Source organism: Apus apus, chromosome 2, assembly GCF_020740795.1.
Source record: "Apus apus isolate bApuApu2 chromosome 2, bApuApu2.pri.cur, whole genome shotgun sequence".
Classification (NCBI taxonomy): Eukaryota; Metazoa; Chordata; class Aves; order Apodiformes; family Apodidae; genus Apus; species Apus apus.
In genome coordinates, this window is record NC_067283.1 from 8,785,544 (window position 1) to 8,805,501 (window position 19,958).

Consider the following 19,958-nt stretch of genomic DNA (forward strand, 5'->3'; position numbering starts at 1 on the left):
GGGGAGGAGAATGATGTAAGCTAAAGAAAAGTTAGCAGTACAGAAATTGTCTTTAGGAAAAGAAAAAAATTCTTTCAAATGAGCTAGAGCTGGGACGTTTTAAGTAGAGGAGATGCTAGCAATTTAGCTTCTAAGATTTAGATGTTGGTTTGAGTAGCTTCTGCAGTACAGTTTCAGCTCATTTACCTGCTTGTCTGTGGCTTTGCTGTGTCTTTTGTTCTACTTTCTGGCTGGCAGCTTATTGTGCACCTTATGAGTGAAAACCAGGAGTCAACATTTGTACAGTCATCTTTACAGTCCTGCATCTTCTCCTCTAAAATGTTAATCTTCTCGTATGAGCATGTGACCTGTAAGTCATGTTCTGAGGCTTTATAGCTTTAAGTCCAGGTGCTAAAAGCTCTTTTGGGGGTGTTTTGTTTCACTTAGTTCTTCATTGGTGTGCCTGAGGAAGCCACTAATTGTCTTTTGTATAGAAGAAATTTAAAGGATGATGTTGTTAGTGAGTCTAGTTTGTCACTAAATTCTGCTACACAGGTTGTTCGTGTTGGCTGGAACAGTGCTTGTCCTTGCACTGTCATGTCTAACTAGTCAAAAGGGAGTTGGTGCTAAAAACTGTTACCTGAAGCTTTGTCATTTTGCCTGTTAGGCACATAATGACCTAGGAGATGCACTTGGTTCTCATTTTCTTACAAAGACCACCAAATTTTGTCTTCAGTTGAAGCCAGGGCTACCTGGCACAGGAAGCACTGTCTTGCTGGCTTACAGGGAGCACTGTTAGTCCTTGAGCACAAAGTTGCTCACTCACTGACCTCTATTCAAAAGTGATGCTGGAGGTTCATCTCTGCTTCTCCTCTCTGTCATCTCAAAGAGTAGTAGTTCAGAGCAGTAGTATAAAGGGGCTTGATCCAGTTGCCCTTTCTGCATTCTTGTTGCAGGAACAAGCAGACCTTGCTTCTTGACCTTTTCTTACCCTATGGACTTTCTTTGTTGTTTTATATAGGTTTTCTTATTTCTGGAATGTATCAATTCATTAACAGTTGGAAATGTTTCTACTGTTGAGACTTTTGCAGAAGCATGATGCTAGCAGTGAAACCCGGAGGTGGCATTTGAGACCCCAACAGGGAACAAATCCCATAAAATTTTTCATCAGTGTGAACAAATGTTGTGTGCTTATGTCTTTGACTCTGTTATACTTGTGTGTTTAGTTTACAGAGTTTTATTTGGTGTTAATTTGGCTTGGTAGTTAAATACTGGGTGGTTGTTGGCCATCTTAACCTTTTATGAGAAATTATTGTTTGCTTTTGAAGTTTCAGTAATGAGCATGTTTGTGTTTTGTACCCAAGTGCTTCACTCTCAGATGCTTCCTGTGATATGCTGGGATGGCTTTTCCATTTGGAAGGAAATAGTTGCAAATACATATGGTTGTTTTTTACAGTAGCCAGTTAGTAGAGATTAGATTTTAACGACCAATACCAAAGTGTAAATTTCTCCTAAAATGTTTTTGTTCCTTAGGTCCCTTCCAACCTAAACCATTCTATGATCTTCCTGCTGCTGTGAGGTTGCATAAATTATCTGATCAGGGCACAGAGCTTATAGTGATGCTGATATTGGAACTAATACTGAAATGAGGAGGGTGTCATGCTGGTTTCCTGTTAAGGTTTTAAGTGCATACGTTTGGGTTTTTCAGAAGAAAAGAGCTGATGCTCTTATATTTATAAGCAGCAACTGAAGAGAGAGACTCTGAAAGGAAAACTTTATATATAATTTCTCACGAGTTACTGCTCTCAAATTTTCATGATTTTTATATAAAATTTCAGATGAACCCATGTAGCCATTCAGTTTAGCACAGAAGATAGATATTTGGTTGGAAGTGAAAAAAACAGATGCAGTTTTCTGTTACTGTCTTACTTAGAACACTGTGGATGAAAGCCCTTCAGTGATCTGCAGGATTTTCCGTATGACAGATTACACTTTTGAGGTGTAGATGGTGCAAGGGGGTGATGAAGCTGATTTGTTTGGAGTTTTAAGTCATCTGGGATTGAATTGAGTTTTTGAGAAGCTGTTGCCTGCCTGTACTGGATAAATAGAGGCATTGATTTAAGGATGTGAATTCTGCACTAGTGAATTTAGAAACATGAGACTGTCCTATAGATATCACCTCTGCCAGACTATTTATCTCCATATGATAGGGAGGAGACGTGGTAACCAATCCTTAGAAGTGTTTCCTTTTTTTTTTTTTTTACTTTTGTGTAATCCTGGTAGAGACCTAATAATTTATACTCTCAATCAAGATAATCTCAGTCTTGGACCATAAACCTATTCCTTCTGCAGCCTTGTATTTTTTTCTCCTTGTCCGTGAGAAATATGAAGCCTTCTCCTTGTCATGGTACAGATGCAAAAAGAATATTCACTTGTGGATATTTAAGGGAAAGGAAAAAAAACTATGTAATTGAAGGTGCTTTCACAATTATTATTGTTTGCTTCCCCAGACATGCCTTCTATTTGAGAACTATTTCAGGGTTACCTGGGGTGGGTTAGGGGCTTTGACAAAGCCTTCTGTGTGCAGATATTATGTTCACTAGTATTTGAGTTCTAAAGTTGGAGTTCAGTTAAGGCATACATACATACTGCTGTTGATACTGCAGTAATATGATGCACTTCATAGATGCAAAAGTACCTGATCATTTGTTAGGATATGCTGTTTTCTTGGTCCATGGTATGTTTTCCAGGGACTGAGCTGATCTGGGTAGCAGGACACAAATTCAAGAATCACCTTTCTCTGTTTGTAGAAAAAGTTGACCTAGTTGCATGGAGGCAGTGGAAGGGAATAATTCCTCTCTTGGTGCTTTCAGTTTATGTTCTTACTGTGCTTGATTGCACTGAGATGCAGTGGAAAGGGGCCAAAATGGTGTTTCACTGTGTTTGTGATTACAAATATATATGATAAGAACTCTGTAAAACTGAACAAAACAAAACTTGGGGAAAAAACTGTTCCAAATGTGAACAGTGTTCAAGGACACTGCTTAAAAGCCTGCTGGTATAGAAGCTGGCAGAATAAACGTGTGCTTCAAAGTAAATACCAGTTTTTAACTAATGAGAGGCTGAAGTTCTAAAGATTAGTGGAGTTATTGGCCTGGTTCTTGCAGCCTTCTCAGTTTTCTCTCCTACAGTGTGTATGTCTCTCTTAAAAAAAAAAAAAAAGTTGTTAAAAAGTAATGCACACCATAGTTCACATACAACCCTGAAAGGGCAAATTGTTTTGAAAGAGAAGTGAGAACACCTTGCTTCTTTGTATATGAAAAGACATTACTGAACATTGTAATAAAAGCTGACCAAAATAAACTGTTCTTCAGAGACCATTGGGTTGATTTTAGGCTGAAGCACAATTTCCAGGCTCAGCCCTTGCACATGCCTGCCCGTTGGCTTTAGCAGGCAAACCTCTAGGTCTTCCCTGTGTACCAAGTGATCTGGATGTGACAGGAGGTTGCTCAGGGCAAGGGTTTGCAGTGCCTGGACACTGAGCTGCCTGTTGTGTTGTTGATTTCAGCAGGGGGGAGAGGATGCTGGCTTTTTTCACCCAGAGAGCCAGCCCCAGCGGCCTCAACAACCCCCGGAGCCGAAACAGCAGCCAGTGCGGAAGGTCACATTGACAAAGGGAATGCAACAGCAGCAGCACCAACAGCAGCAGCAGGCACAGATCCATTCACCAGCTCCTCAAGGAGTCAAAAACATCCAGGGAATCCATCAACCTAAAAAGGTGATTTTTAGATGCATATTGCTGCTAGAAGTTTTACTGTCTAGCTGTGTTGCTCTATTAATAATTAGCATTCTGTTTGTCAATTGCTAGCGCAGGGCTGCGTGACCCAGCAGATGCATAATTGCATATAGAGCTTTTAATCTAGGGAGGCCTGTTTGTACCCAGCACAGACTGGAGATGCCTGCAGGTTGTATAATCTTCTGACTTTCTGGCCAGCACAGTACTCCTTGGGGAAGTGCATGTGTCCCAAGATAGCTACTGTAGTAGATGGTATCCAATGTGCTTTCTGGCTTTAAAACCAAGAGTTTTTCTAAAGTTGTGCTTAAGCATTTATTCTGACCGTTTCCTGCGTATGTAGGAGCACACAGAAACTGTTTCAGGATGCTCTTTCGTTGATCCTCAAAGTTGGTATAGCTCAAAATAGTTGATGGTCTCATAACTGGACTTTTGCACTGATTGTGCCCTGGGAGGAGGCAGGGAGAGGATTCAGATGTCACTGGTGTGTGCCATCTCTGCATTTCCAAACTGACACACTCCCTGAAAATAGGTGGTATTTTGGCTTCTAAGTTATATCTTGGTTTTGAACTGTTGGCCATAATCTTCCTGCTTCATGTAAGGATAAACTTTGCTTATGCAGAAGGGTGTGAAAAGTCATTACCCTCCATAGGCTTTTCAAGTAGGAATTGAGAAACTGTTGTTAACTCAATGTTAAGTGTTAACTCTGTTTAATTTTTCTTAACCTGTTTCATTGTTATTTTTTTCCTCTCTCCAACTGTTCAACCTTTAATTTACAATAATTAAATCCACACATTTTCTGCTGCAGAGGATATTGTGGTGCCAGATCCTACAGGATTTGGGGGAAAGGGACTTGAAAAAATACTGATTTAAAATTATTTGCTATATGCAAGTACTCCATCCTGATAGCAACCCATGATTTGGTAGCAATAGAGACAGGAGGTTCTTGAAGCAGTTTACTGGTGTTGTGGGGTACATTAAATTTACCTATGGGCTGAGAAGAAAAAAGGGAGAGGGATCACCAGTGAGTTTTTTTGGCCCTACTCAAAATATGGGAGCTGAGCATGTGCTGCTGATGTGAGCAGTGTTGAAAACCATGTTATATATTTTGGTCTGAGACCCTCCAGTGCATGGTTGGTCTGTGCTAACACTGAGGCTTTTAGCCTCAGTGCAATATATATATCTATATGTAAAAACCCAATGTATACCTTGCTGTCCTTCTAAAAGAGATTTATACAAGCAGCAGATGAATATGTTAATAAGTGGCCTTTCAGATCAGCTAACAGAAACAAGCTGTTTTTAATCAACACGTACTTTAATCAAGTCTTTAAGTAAATCACCAACTTTTGTATCATCTGTCAAACGCAGTGAGCAGAAACACTAGGTAAGTAAATCAAAATACTGTTACTTTTGTTGTTGGCAGGTCATTATGCACGGGAGAGGCAGAGGAGTAGCAGGCCAGATGGGCCGAGGACGCTTGATGCCAAATAAACAGAACCTGCGAGTGGTGGAGTGCAAACCTCAGCCCTGTATTGTGTCAGTTGAAGGGCTTTCTTCATCAACTACTGATGTCCAACTGAAAAACCTGCTGATGTCAGTGGGACCCATTCAGGTAGGTCAACCTTAGTTTATAATTTTTGTGCCAAAAGGCTTTCATTCTGGAAAGCTCAATTAATTCCCTGACACTAAATACAATGTGTGTTTATTGGTAATTTATGTTTGAAGGCAGCCCCACTCCCACATGCTACACCTGGTAGCAGAGACAAACACGTGATGATACTGCGGCACAGCAGGTTCAGTAGGATTTTGCTAATCCTCACATTCCTGCTGCAAAGAGTCTCCTTCATTTTGGAGGTCTTGTACTATCTGTGTTATTTTCTTAGACAACGAGCACCTCTGTTCTGTGAGGTTGTTTTAAGCCAAATGATCGTATCAAAGCAAATGTATTTTTGGTGGCTCTCCTTGTTTTTATTGTTGACTTGCAACTGCCTTGTTTTTGTGACATTTACCTCTTCAGTCATTGCTGTCCCAGGGTAAGAGCACTGACCACTACCCAGAGGAGATTTTGTACCATGTATCGCTATCTAATTTTTCAGATGAAAACACTGTCACCTTTGAGGGATGCTCGTTAAAATTTTTTTGAAAGTTCTCTTCAGGGTGAGGCCTCTGAGCAAGGTTGTAACACAAACACACATTGTGAAGCTTCTGTTTGTAAACTGCCTCATGAAACTGTTAAACTGACTTGAGGAAAACAGGAGATAATCTAAGCACTGAAAGGCTTAGGAGCCTCTGTCTGACATTGTTAATACATTTGAAAATAGCAGTCAATGAATAATGAAACATACAGATTACAAGGATTATTTTTCCTTGATTTTACTCCTATTTTGGGTGCTCCTTTTGAGGGGATCAGTGTTTTCAGAAGAATGCAATGCATGAATTGGAACTATTCTGTAAGACTTCTTTATGAGTGGGATCATCTTTCTGTTGCAAAACACATGCTCTCCTAAAGATGTACACTCTGCTTCCCCTCTTCCCAGTTTAGTAAATGGAATAATGCTGAATTATTTATGTTGTCAATTCAGAGAGAATTAATTTGTTTGTGAAAGCAAAAATACTCTCACAAAATGCTTTGTCCCTTCATGTTCTGTAGTATTCTGAGAAATTATTCATACAGTTCCAAAGCACATTTATTCAGGGTTTACTTGCTAAATCTTGCAGAGAATATTAGAAGGAAATTAATAGAAACTGTGCTAGTAAATACCCACAATTGAGAGAAGTTATTGAGGTTATGCTAAAAGTGTATTTGGTACTTGCTGTTTCATAACAGACTCCAAACTCTGGTGTCTTAGTTGAATATCACAGGTCAATTTAGAAGGGTGTGCTTATAGGAAAAAAGTGATAATGAATTTTCCAGTCAGATTTGGTACATCTCTGTGCCCTACAGAACTTGGATTCTTGCAGCCACATCAGCTGTATCTTTGGAAATTATGGTTTCTACATCATCTATTTCTACCTTACCAGAGATGTAGAAGTATTATTGGAAACAGATGGTTGAATTTAGCTAACAGTGCAGAAGGCTTTTGTGCTGATTTCTCACTTGAATATCAGAGTGTGACTGGTAGAAGGCTAGAAATGTCCTGGCTTGTTTAGGAACGAAGGATAATTCAAAAGTGTGGATCATGAGGTGTGCAGGAGACATGTGATCCTTTTGTAGGAAGAATATGAGACTGGGACCACCGTGTGCAATATTTAGCTCTTTTGTTTGCGGTTTTTTTCATGGTACTGTGATGTGCCACAGAAGTGTTAAAACACTGAATGAAGAAGCGGGAGGAGCAATTTTAAGTACCTTGTGAGGCAAGAACTGGAAATAAAATTTTTGAAAATCTTTGTTGTTCCTGCTCACAGTAATAATTTCTATACAGATGGTGCTAGATTGTGAAAGAGGTCAACATCTCGGAGTGCACGAGTGGGTATTCTAGTGGCTCAGTGCTGTACAAATTCCCCTGCCACTGGAAATGGCCAGGAGGCTTTGATAGAGATGGGGTATCCTACTTGGTTATTTCCTCATTCTTCTTTGAAAATGCGTTTCGTGTAAGTGACTTGCAATGAGGAGTGAGCCACTGAAGAAAGCCAAGTGGTGGGTGGAAGGTTTCCTTGCCAGGTGGGCTTTGGGGATTTCATGTGTGAGAACAGGTTATGGCAAGGACAGGTTATGGCCATGACCAGAGCAGAAAGATCTTACATAGCTCAGAGCTCTGATCTTCTAAGATGAAGTCTTGCAGCATGATGAACTGAAATAGGGGGGATTTGGGGAGGTGGCTGTTGCAAGCAAACAGCAAAGTGAGAAATTCTAGCTGCTTTTTTGCAAATTAGGCAAGGTGCATAGATTTTTAGCTGATTCAGATGGTGTTCAAAAGACACCGACCGAGAAGAGGGGGAAGGTGAGTCAGTGATGTGCAGACACAGCTGGTAAATCTGAATATTACCTCTTGTGTATCCATTTTTGCTGCAGTCAAGACATGATTGTGTGAACGGCTGCACTAAGGAATAGCTCCCAAAGAACGGGAGGAGATAATTCCCAGTGATCTCTTCACTCTTTGACAACAAGAAAGATCATGAGCACTTGTCCCACCCGGTACAGGACCTCTGCTTAATCTGTTCCTTTCATGCTGGTGCATCTGTAGAGCAATTTACCTGCACCAGCTCCTATTTCCAAGTAATTAGTTTGGCTCCTGATTTTGTTCCACTGTGCTTGTCGTGCATGTGTTTTCTCAAGAAGAGGATCTTTGCTGGCATAACAGAAAGTTTCAGTGTGTTTATGGAAAAAGTCTTTAACTTATCAGTGGAGAGGGGATTACTTTGTTTTTCTGGGTGCAGAAGGGTTGGATTTTTGTTTTACCTTTTTCATGTCAGTAGCACTATTGAGGTACAGGGACTTTGTGCAAACCTTCAGAAGGGAAGTTGAAAACTTCCTTCAATTTATGGTGTTCAGTGTTGCCACTTTTGCCATCAGCTTGCATTGATGTGGTGGTTCCATGAGGCAGGATTTGAGAACAGCTGAGCATACATAAGAGAAGATGAAGTTGGAAATTCACCATTTTTCCCTTCTGTACCCTAGAATGGAGAAAATTTTTCCCATATAGGAACTTTGAAATACCATCTATTGCCTAATCGCTGAAGACTCTCTAATTCTCATACTTGCTTCATTAAAACTGCTTTGTTATTAACATAGGAGAAAAAAAATACTATTAAGATTCTCAAGATACTGAATAGAAGAAAATCTTTGGGACTTCAGGAACAGCCCCTTAGTCATAGCTGCATTTTACAAATCAAACATGAATAAATTAGCAGGAAAAGTGCTTCCTTTCAACATAAAATTTGCTGCCAGACTCTATGGAGAGCATAAGCTTTCAGATACAAATAATACACCAACAGTAAAATCTGAGTGCTGAATCTGAAATAATTCCATACTATAAATAAAATCATGCATTTCAAAGTGTTGGAAGGTACAAAAGATTTCTGAGCACACCATCAAAATAGAGCCTCCTAGGGACCACTCTGGAGCAGTGACATTCAGTACATATCCATCCAGAGCCACTTGCCAAAGTAGATTACTAATAAGTTGCAAAGGTCATAAAAAACCCAGTGCATTTTCTTGGTGCTCTTGAATCCAGATTTGATGTTTATGCTGTATAAAGGTGGTTGTGTGCAACTAGTTACTGCCTCCTTAAGATTTTATTTCTGTTTTTTTTTAGGATGGTTGCAAGTAGAGGGAGTCATTTTGCTAGATCTCCAGATAATTTGAGTACTGAATGTGGAGGTGTTTCATCATCACCTTTAATTATATTTTCTTATACCAAACGGTTGCAAACATAAAAAAATCAGTGCAAAATCTCAGTATTGCTTTGTGAAGATTAAGATCATAAATTCTGATGTTAAAAAAAAAAAGGGGAAAAAGAACCTCAAAAAAACTCCACTGTTGTATCTGAGAGGTGCTGAGAATGGTGCAACTGTAGCTGTATCTTGAGTAGTTTTACAAATACGAGTTGTACTCTAATGTAGGGGTTTTTTCTGGTCTCAGAAGGGAAAACAATTGCCTTGTGGATATGCTTCTCTTCACTTTGCAGAGCGTTGGTGCTACCTAGTGTTTAGTTTGGGTAAAGACAGCTGTCTGCATTGACAAATCGAGGAGTGTTTTTTTAGTGTAAAGGCTTTATTGGTGGATACAACAAATGTGCGTGGGTGAGAGTGCCCAAAACGTGGTTAGTCCTCCAGGATCAGCAGGGTGGTTCTCTTGTGACAGGGCACACAAGGCACGCAGGGCTGCTGTGATGACCTGTGTAGTCTTCTGCCTGTGAAAACATTTTCAGCCAAGAGTGTTTGCCAGCTCCATTGGTTGTGGGAGAAGACATGGACAGTCCTGCTTCATCCTTGGGGCTGGGAGGAGAGCAGCTTCATCATAAGCCAGCCCAGTTCAGCCCTGCTGTATGTGAATTTGAGATGCACATCTCAATGACAGAAGATCTGTTCTTCTCATATCATCTTGCGTATGGAGATGGAAGGGTGTGCACTTTTAAAGGTGGAATGTAGGAAGTCAAAGGTGGCAGAAAAGCAAGAAGGAGGAACAGAAAAGATGAGCTGCAACAGCTGAGGATAAAATAAATACATTCTGCCTCAGCCTCTGTGCCTTTTGGTAATGGCTTGGAAGTGTTGCTCCTAGGAAAAGTGCTTCAGGTGTCAGGAAACTGTGAGGATAATAAAGATGTGTCTGAATTTATTGATTTGGGGCGGGAAACAAATTGAATTTGATCTTTCTTTTCAGAAAGCATCTTTTGTGCTGTTATTCAACTTGTTGCAGAGCAGGTTGGATCACACACTGGAGAAAGTTTACACTTTCTTTTTGCTGGACCCTATTTAACAGCTTCATATGATCTGCCACTCCTATTCCCAAAGCAACCTATGAGCTGAATGGGTAGTCTATTGGGCAGTCTTATTTACTTCAGTGAAATGAATGAAGAAGGAAACTTCTATTTTCCATGTGTCTTCTATAATTGACATGAGCGCTTGCCCCATTCTCACTCGTACCTGATAGGTTTCCATCTCCCAGTGCTCTGTCTTTTATCTTATTCCTCTCTCTGTAACCTTTAAGAGTTTTGCTGTCAAAGATGTTTGCTTTCTGCAAGAGATCTCCTCATTGATGCTGCTTGTCTCAAGGCTCTTGGTTTTGTAGTGAAGCTTAACTGGAGATTATTGTGCTGCTCTTATCATGCAGGCTGTTTCAGTATTATTTTCCCTGACATGGTAAAAATGTAGATTTAATTACAGGGTGTGTGTAAATGAGAAATCTGAGGGCAGTGTAGCTGTGCAGACCTAAAGATAGGCCTGCAGAAGAAATGGTCCTTTTATGGTCTTCATTCTCTAGCCACTGTTTATATAGTTCAGTTGCAGATAAAATCAGCTTCTGTTCTTTTGTTGCTTTTTTTAATTGTTGAATTAAATAGTATGTGTCAAAACAGTTGTAGGCAAACTGTAAATCAAAAGCACAAGTGATCATACAATATTGGTTGGTTGTTGCATTTTCCATTCAACACAAGATCTGTATCTTCCATCCCAGTGCCTCAGGAAGCAGTTATTTTGCTTCAGGTTTCTGCTGAAGTGGAACACCAGTTTGTATTCCCAGTCAATAACCCATCTGCTCAGAGTGGGATAGCAGCAGCTCAGGACCTCTGGCAAAAATTTGCCTACTTGTTCTGTGCTTGGCAATCTATGTTGTTAAGCATAACATTTTGGAGTTTAAATCGTAATGCAAATAAAATGTCCCAAAGTAAGAGCAGAAATTTTCAAGAGATCTTTGTCAGCAGAATGATTGATGTTCGTGTTTACAAGTGATGAGGAGTTGTTTGAAAACACAATGTGGATCATGGTTCATGCTGAGATATTAAGTGTTTGTCAGCAAAGATGTAGAGTGTTTAAAAGTCTATGGTGTTCATATCAACTTAGCTTAATAGTTGCCTTACTGATTTATTGTTAAAACCAGAACTTTTCTAATACCTGAATAATAGGGTGTTTATACCTAGCATATCTAAGCAAACATGAAGTGATTCTGCATAATTTTCACTACTATAGTTTGAGCACAGTAAAGGTTGAGAATTTGTTTTAAAACTGTTTGATTTAAGTTTTTTCAGTCGGTTTCTAACTGGAGAAGTATTGGTTGTGTGGCCTTAGTTCATATTTTTGTTTTGCAGTCTTGAGTTCTCTCTCTTGTTAAAACACAGACACATGTTAACTGCAGTTGCTGAGAGGACCCTGATGATAGAAGTTACTGCCTTACCTCTGGGCTATGAAACGAGTGGTTTCAGTGAAGGATCAAATGGGTTGGCTATTTGTTCCCACAGTTCTCTGTATTGATGAGTGAAATTAAATCTGATCAAGTTGCTTTCCAGTAGACTTATCCAAGAATTGATGTCTTGTTGCCAAAGCAATTAAGTATTAACATGTAATGTTTTTATTGTATTTTTTTGCTTTGGAAAATAACACAGTAATACAGTATAAGAACAGGCTGTGACATAATACCCAAGCTAATCAGTCAATAAACATTATTAATTCATGCCAAAGTGTCTGTAGTAAAATTTAGGTACATTGCCTAGTTTTGCTAATAAGTCTGCACTGCATCAGTAAGTTTTAATATGCTAATTACTGAGCAGTTTCTTAATAATTATCATTATGGGTATATAAGCTGCAAAATAAAATTTTGCTTCTGTGCATCTCAAGAATATTAATGCAATAATAGCACAATTATTGTAGAAAAGGTCACTAATGGAGCTTCTCATCAATTGATCTCAATGGGGGCCTGGAGCATAAAACATTGGGAGAATCTCATGTGGTAAAAGAGTGAGGGCTGACGTGGTTTCCAGCAGGAGGGCTGGAGGTGGTTCAGGAGAGGAGAGAGAAGCAGGTGACAGCAGGATGTGCAGGGTGCAGCTGAAGGGAGACTTCTCTGGGTTCTTTTCCAGCTCCTCTTGTCTCTCTGTTCTCTGAAATGTTTGTCCTTTCAGAGATTCAAGCAGGTTTTTCTCCTATTAAAAGTTTCAAGTTCTTTGAAAGGAACATTTTTTTTTTTTTTTAATTGCAATTTAGAGATTTTTATTTCGACTTTAGCAATTTGTTTCTAAATCTTTTTTACTGGCTGTGATTGATTCTTAGTCTTCAAAACTAGTCCTTAGTGATAGGACTGACTTAGTCCTTAGTTCTTTTCTACCCAGGAAAGGGATGTCAAGAGAATTAGTTACAGTTCTATAAATGACAGTAAAGCAACATCAGTCAAGGAGGACAGCACAAACTTCAGCACCTCCTTCACCCACTCCAGCAGATAATCACAGAAGTGAGCTTTGTCCAGGGTCTTTCATTGGTGCTTTGTGCAGCATAATTATATTCTCGGTGGTAAAATGTGCTTAACCTTGACAAGAGCTTTATAATTTAAAAAAAAAAAACAAAAACAAAAACAAAAAAAATCTGCCAAGAGGTGTTTTTTTTTTTTAAAGCTAAAGCTCATTCATACCACTTCAGAAAGTAAGAAGTTGGAGTGACTTTTAGATAAACCTTTCCATTGTAGCAGCTTTCCAAAAACTACAGTGCACATTAACCTGCTGATGCTTCTCAGGTTTGCTGAATCCTTTAACTTTTCCTCAGCTTTCACTTTGAAATCACAGGGGTGACAGAAGTATTTAACTTCTGTGATTTTCCTGGTGAGAGGGAAGTTTCCTGTCAGTTACAAGAAGGTGCAAGGTAACTACTGCCAATATTAATTCAAAGTCACAGGTAGATAAGTTACAGAAAGAGCCTAGATCTGAACTGTCAAGCTTAGATACAAAAAAATACGACTCTTGGGTGCCATCACTCTTGTTAAATAAGCATCTTGTCAACATCAGTCTTACCTGTTTCAAAAAGTTACAAGAATTTTAATAGCAAATTTCATCTGGGCATTTGACATCTTGCTAAAAATGCTGCATAAGATTGTATGAAGAGGAAACACATTAGTTGGATTAAAAAAAAGGTTTCACTGAGAAATCTCCCAAGTATGTCACCTTTAAAGTGCAGCAACGAGTGGGTTTGTATGTGGTTTCTGAAGGAATAGTTGGTTGTCTGAAGATATGTAGTACTTTTTTAATAGCCTGGTTGATGATACAGAGTTCTTGCAGGTGAAGTTTAGGAGTGCTGGAATCATCCAAATGTGGGGGGTTGCTGTTGAGTTCCAGGCAAGATGCAGAAGCAGAGAATTGTATCTATAGTTATCCATCATGAGGTTTTAAAGAAATCTAGAATAGTTTTAAGGTGCCTATATATGTGTGTGTGTATATATATACATATTTATATGTGTGTGTATATATAAGAATATATATATGTGAAACTCAGTGCAAAACTGTGTTGGCTTTATGTAGGAACTGCACAGAAAAGAAGAATGTTAGTAATTCTTTAATTTTGCATCTGAAGCTGTGAGAACAATTGGAAGCTGAATCAGAACAATTATGTTGTGAATGTGTTACAGCATAGGCCATTAAATATCCAGAACTTGTGGGATACTGGAATCACTGTGGCATGGAGCTTCAAAATTACAATTGAAGCCTTCAGAAGATCTCTTTTTATGTAGCTGCTATGAAATCTCTGTGGCCTGTATTCACAGGCAGTGGGATGACAGGATCATAATATTTCCGTCCTGAATATTCTGTGATGCTGCATATTTGTTGCATGTTCTCTGAGTGTTGGGTGTGTACCTGCTTCATCTGTAAAACTTCATCTTCTCGAATTTCTCAGGTGTCTTTTTGAAAAATACACTGTTGAAACCGAAGTGCTAACTCAAAGAATCAACTTCAATCTTAATAAGTCTGATAACTTTTCATTACCAAGGCCACAGAACTGCTCTCTGGGATCATCTGGCAATGCCTGAACTTGCTGCTGAAGCTGGGAGCAAGGACATGAGTTCTCCAAAGCCCTGGCTGAGGCATACTGTAGTTTTGGAGACCTCAATACAGCATAGGGTTTTTTTAATAGTTACAGCATTGTGAAATCCTGGTCTCATGATATGGGAAGCATGTATCAGATGGACTTGTCTGGGTAGATGTGTGTTACATGGTTTCCCATTATTAGGAGGACTTGAAAGTGGTGACCTAAGCCATCTCATTGGGGTTGTGTGGTGGTTATTGTCCATCAGAAGCTAGCCACTTTTTTTTTGGTAGAACAGTATGAGGATATGCAGTCTACAGATCAAAATCTACCACTTTTCCTCTTTCTATCCCGTTTAACCTCTGGAAAGTCCTGGTCCTTTAATGTACATTGAATGACTCCAGGAGCTTGTGTGTGAAGTTGAGTTCTGCCCACTTGAATGTTTCTCATTGAGTTGATGGGAATTTCTCTGCAGAGTTTGGTTCATCTGCATGGAAGAGCTGCTACCTTGCTTTTAGTGAGTGATGGTTTGGGTTTTCCAGTTCTTACAGTTGCTTAATGCACCTCAAAACATCTTCAGATAGGACCCTGACTGTGGTCTCAGAAGTCTCTTTCCATTCCCTGGACACCAATAAGAGAAAATAAATAAATTTCTGAGGAAAGAAATGTGGCAAAATTTCAATCACTTTGGTGCAAAATGAGGGTTTTTTTAAAGTAGAACTTGGAGTAATTATTAAAAATAGGTTTTGTCTTTTTGTCTCTGCAGAGTTTACAGATGCTTCCTCAACAACGGAAAGCCATAGCAAAATTTAAGGAGCCAGCACATGCTTTAGCATTTCAACAGAAATTCCACAGGTAAATAACTAAGCACTGCTGCACCTTGGTTCCTTCCCTCCCTTCAAAAGATAAAATCCGTCTCCTCTGCTCCATGTTTCTCTTAATCCAATCAAGCATCTGTTTATTAGCGACCTTCTTAGAACCTCCTTGTCTGCTCTCCACCCCTAGAATCAGTTTATGTACCAGGTTTAAATTTCTTTTAACTTTTAACAGGCACATGATAGATCTGTCCCACATAAACGTGGCGCTGATAGTTGAGTGATGTCTGCTGAGAGAAACCATGACACTAACAGAAGCCTACTGTGGAGCTACAGGAAGCACAGTGGCAAAACCATCGGGTTGTGAGACCTTTCAGCTTAGTCATTAGTTGCTCTGTTGAACTACAGAAAGCAGCAAGATGTCCTCCAGAAGAGCTGAACTTGAGAGGATCTGCGAGAGTGGAATTTCTGTTCTTTTTGTTCATGTTCTGTTGTAACCACATGGAACTACAATTTTTTTTCCCCAAATGCTTTCAATGCATGTAGACACTGTTCTTCAAGATCCTACTGTGTGACCACAGTGACTTGAGAGAGAACGTTTACATCGAAAGATTTAAAAACTTTCTTCATAGCAAAGAATATTTGATAATGGTTGCTCTTATCTTCAGTGCAAGGTATTTGAACGAAAACTCACTTTTCTAAACAAAACCCATTAGTTCTGGTGTCTGTCTGAAAGCACAGAAGGTATTCTTGGGTAGATTGAAGTGTGGGCTACTTCACTGACTAGCAGTATGCTGAGAAGCTTTGGAGGTGACACTGGAGAACTGTAGTTTGGATCTTTGTAAATATGTTAAATCTGTCTTTGCATTTTTCTGTTCCAACACAGACTTCCTTCTTCCCCTTCTGACTCCACTTATACCGTAAAACCCTGTTGTAGGAATAACACTGCTGTATTTTCCCTTGGTTTTTAAAAACAAGGGTCTTTGCCCTTTAGTAGCATCGTGGGGTAGTGAACTCCAAGTTGTAACTAGATTGTTTTAAATGGCATTGCCAGATACAAAGAAAAAGAGGTATTTAGTGGCTCCATTAAAAAACGTTACACAGGAAGAGTGGTGCATTCCTGCTAGTTCTTTTGGGCTAGAGCTTCATGGTTGCCTTATGCTTTTTTTATTAGTCTTTTTTTTTCTTTGAGATTTACTTTGTGACTAATGCTGAACCATAAGAAACCCGTAACTGAAAGGACTTGGTTTGATGTGTTGTTCCCAATAAATACAGGACCGTAAGGGCATTGTGAATCTGCTGGTGAACGTGGAAGTTCCCAGAAATAATGTGCAAACATTATGGAGCTTATATTTTATTCAAAGTAAAATCCGTAATATTTCCTTTTGGTTGGAACCATCTAGATGGTATTGCCAAAGGAACAATTTTTTCAGTTACTTCTGAATAAACTTATTAAAATGTCATCTTTATATTGGATTCCAATTTTTATGAACATTTCCTTAGTTTTTAGACTGTGAGGTTTTGCTTCATCCTTCATTTTAGGGGTACTCTTAAGTACTCCAGCTACTATTTAAATGGGAGGACTTAGAGAAACCTAGGTTTGTTACCTGAGTGACCACAGAAGAACACTGCTGGTATGTAATGAAGCAGCTGCAAATGGGGTCCAAAATAGGCATGCCAAGTCTGGAAGGGTGAACTAAGGAAATTTAAAGTAGCATTGATTTTTTTGTTTTTATTCCTTTGGAAGGTGTAACAGTAAACAAGTCACAAAGACCTAATTGACTTTCTAACAGTTTTGGTCTAGATTTTCAATGAAGCAGAAGCAATGAAAAAATAATCAACAAATACTGTCAAAAGTCTTTTAGGCAAAACTTCTCTTTGTTAACTGAAATAATAGAGAGTAATGGAGTACTTTGGAAATAATTGCATTGGGAACAAATAATTAAGACTTTAAATCCATTTACAACTTAGTGATGAGACACATGAGATCATGAGGATTTTTGTGTTGAAGTGAGTTTTACACCCACCTGTATAGTTCCCCATTTATGCAGAATACTTAACACCATCCAGCACAATTACTATACATCAAGTGCTGTTAGTGTCTCAGGGTAGACCCAAGCCCAGGAGAACGAATGAGCTGCAGCAGGACGTGCGTGGTGGGAGCCAACCCTGAAGACTCAGGCGAGGGGATCTGCGACGTGCTGTTTTAACTCCTCACTCCGTGAGCACTAGGACCCCTATGCTGCCTCCTCTAGTTGTGTAGTTTTTACTTTAAAGAAATAAATGCTTATCTTTACAATGAGTCATTAAACAGTTACTCATCCCACTGTTATGGAGCAGCTTCTCCATAATGAGAAGGTTGGGAAGACCTCTCGGAGTGGAGCGATAATAGTGCGTGTCTGGAAATCTGGGTTAGATGCAAAAGGCAGACAGGCCAGCAGCTGAGTTCAGCAGTAGGAACATCTGTAGTTGATCAGCTGTCCTGTCAGCAGCAAACATTATTGGGGTTAGAGGGTTTCTTGGAGCCTAAGAGTATGGGTTTGATTCAAAAGTCAAAGAAGTTTGTAGAAACGCTCCTGCTTTGGGTTTTGAATCCATCCCAAAGAGGCTGAGCTTCAGCCAACTTCAGTTTTAAACATTTTTATTCAGTTGGCTTTTAAAAAAAAAAAACACAACTTTTTTTTTTGAGACAATTATGTGGCTTTGGAATAAAGATGTGAAATGGCCTCAGATCTCTTTAAGTGTAGGAGGCCACGTACACAATGCCTGTTTAATGACTAGATGCAGTCTCTTTAAATGCAGCTGCAGTAGATTATTTCTTGTGCATAGACAGTGTGGGTGGATCACTGGTGATTACTTTGGCTGCTTCTTGCAGTACCTGGGTATCTTACTGTATGCAAACTTCATATATGTATGTATGTCTATATGCATTTTTTATACACATACATACATTCATACTCACACCTGAGTTGACACCATATCTCTCTAATATCTAAAAGAACCTCAGTAGCAAAAGTAGCAATTAGGTTAGTAATTTGTTAAAATGTTCGTGTTGATCAGTTCTCAAATCCTGACATAAACGTGGGTTTCTTGACAATGATCAGTTTGGATGATACAGCTCTTCTAGATTTGTTGTCTCCTCCCAAAAAAAACCCAAAGGAAGTAGAGGTAAAGTTAGATGGACGTGTTCTTGCTGTGTTCTTTTTCAGCATATAGTTAAATCTGAACATCTTAAGTTAACTTTCTTGGAAGATCTGTTGCAACCATTATCTTGTTCTTTCTTTATCAAGCATTCAAAATATGATGCAAAATGAAAAAAAAAAAAAGACATTTAATGTAGTATGTAAATATTGACCTTTTAAAATTAAAATGTTACTCAAAGTGCTTACAGTCAACCACATCTTAGCTATTTGTTATTTTTTTGTGTTGTCTTATCTAAGTTTAATGGATACAGTTCCATAAATGTTGATGTGTTTTGTGTATATCTTCAAATTTTTATAAAGATGCTAGTAAGTCAATACATATATCCTGATCTGTGTATTATTTGTTCACAGTTTTTATTAGCATAATTTTATAATTATTTTAATAGGCAACTCCAGTAGGTGATTATATGAAGCCAACTTTTTTTTTTTTCAAGTGATTTTGTTTTCGTCTTGTAGCACTGGAGAATTAATTTATAACTAATAGTATTTTGCCTTGACTAAAAGATTGGGTTGGCCATATGATCTGTGGTATTTTAGTAGAATGTTCTACTTTTTTTCATTAAAAAAAAAATTCTCTGTCCTTTAACTTTTGAGGGGAGGTACAGTGCACTGTCAGACCAAGGCATGGGACTTCTAGGGTTGTTCTGTTGTGCTGTACAAGTACAAATTAGGTCTATCATGTAATATTGTGCTCAAAAGTTCTGGGATATTTTGGTTTTAAACGTAATTCGAGTTGGTCATGTAACACGTTGGTTAGCAGCTGGTGTGGCACCTACAACACTGTGTGATGGAACAATGGGAAGTGTTGGGAAAGCTCAGTGTCACTGGTGCTAGGCAGGGGGAGGAGAGGTCCATAGCATCTTCATAGCTGGAGGAGCTGCCATGCAAATGTTTCCACTAGTGGTAGAGAATAAATTTGGACAGGGATATTGGCCCATTTATATCTCCAATACAACTTTGGGAAAGAAAAGTAAATACTGGCACCTCCTCTGTGAAGTATCTTCAGATACCTGTTTTTTTCCCCATTTTAAACCTGAATATTCACTTCAAATTTCCAAATTTATGTGAAAAAGCCACTAAAATGTTCAGTCTGCTTGGCATTTCATTTCTTTGATGTCAGGTTTCCACTACCAGGGTATAGATCAGACATTTTTTTAATAAAACTATAGGTTATGTCAGAATAACCTGGAAGGGTCTTCATCGTGTTTTTCTTTACATTATTTAGTTACTTGAAATAAGAAAAAAGCTTTGACTTGGTGCTGAGTTTCTTGCATTTTTAAGCATAGTATCTTTGATCTGTTTAACTGGAAATGGTGCCACTTTCCTGGAAGGTGCCGTAGGTGCTTCCCATCCTACACAGAGCAGCTGTGTGTCTGTATGTGTGTGTGGGTGTGTTGCCCTTGTAGCTGGGATGAGAGGGTGGGTGGGAGGGTGTGGGATTTCAGTTCTTGGTAGAGGGGGGGAATTTTTTTGCCTGTTTTTTGTCTAACTCAGGCAATACCCTGGATTTGTTCTCTGGTGTAGCATTGTGTTGTTCTTGTCCTTGGCACAGTGTCGTGTTATGTGAGTCATGATAGACAAAGGTAGAGATCTGGCTTTGCCTCTTCACTGTCAAAAAGGCATTTCTATTCAGAGACACAATTTTTTTTTTTAATACTTATTTTTGTGTTGTTTTGGTTGGGTTTTTTTAGCAGCATGTTGGATGAGAAATTAAATGTGAAGGGAGCA

At 39.0% G+C, this 19,958-nt stretch overlaps 1 protein-coding gene across 4 annotated transcripts in view; it reads left to right on the forward strand.

The window, feature by feature from the left end:
- RBM33 (RNA binding motif protein 33) overlaps positions 1-18,551 on the forward strand; it is a 94,453-nt gene extending 75,902 nt beyond the window's left edge. For 2 of the 4 annotated variants that reach the window (XM_051609282.1, XM_051609285.1), the window contains exons 16-19: positions 3,548-3,757; positions 5,196-5,384; positions 14,979-15,067; positions 15,263-18,551. In XM_051609282.1, the coding sequence (XP_051465242.1) occupies positions 3,548-3,757; positions 5,196-5,384; positions 14,979-15,067; positions 15,263-15,311 (537 nt within the window). In that variant the 3' untranslated portion in view covers positions 15,312-18,551. The remainder of the gene's footprint in view (positions 1-3,547; positions 3,758-5,195; positions 5,385-14,978; positions 15,068-15,262) is intronic. The other 2 variants (XM_051609283.1, XM_051609286.1) reach the window with 2 other exon arrangements.
- Positions 18,552-19,958: the final 1,407 nt, after the last annotated feature.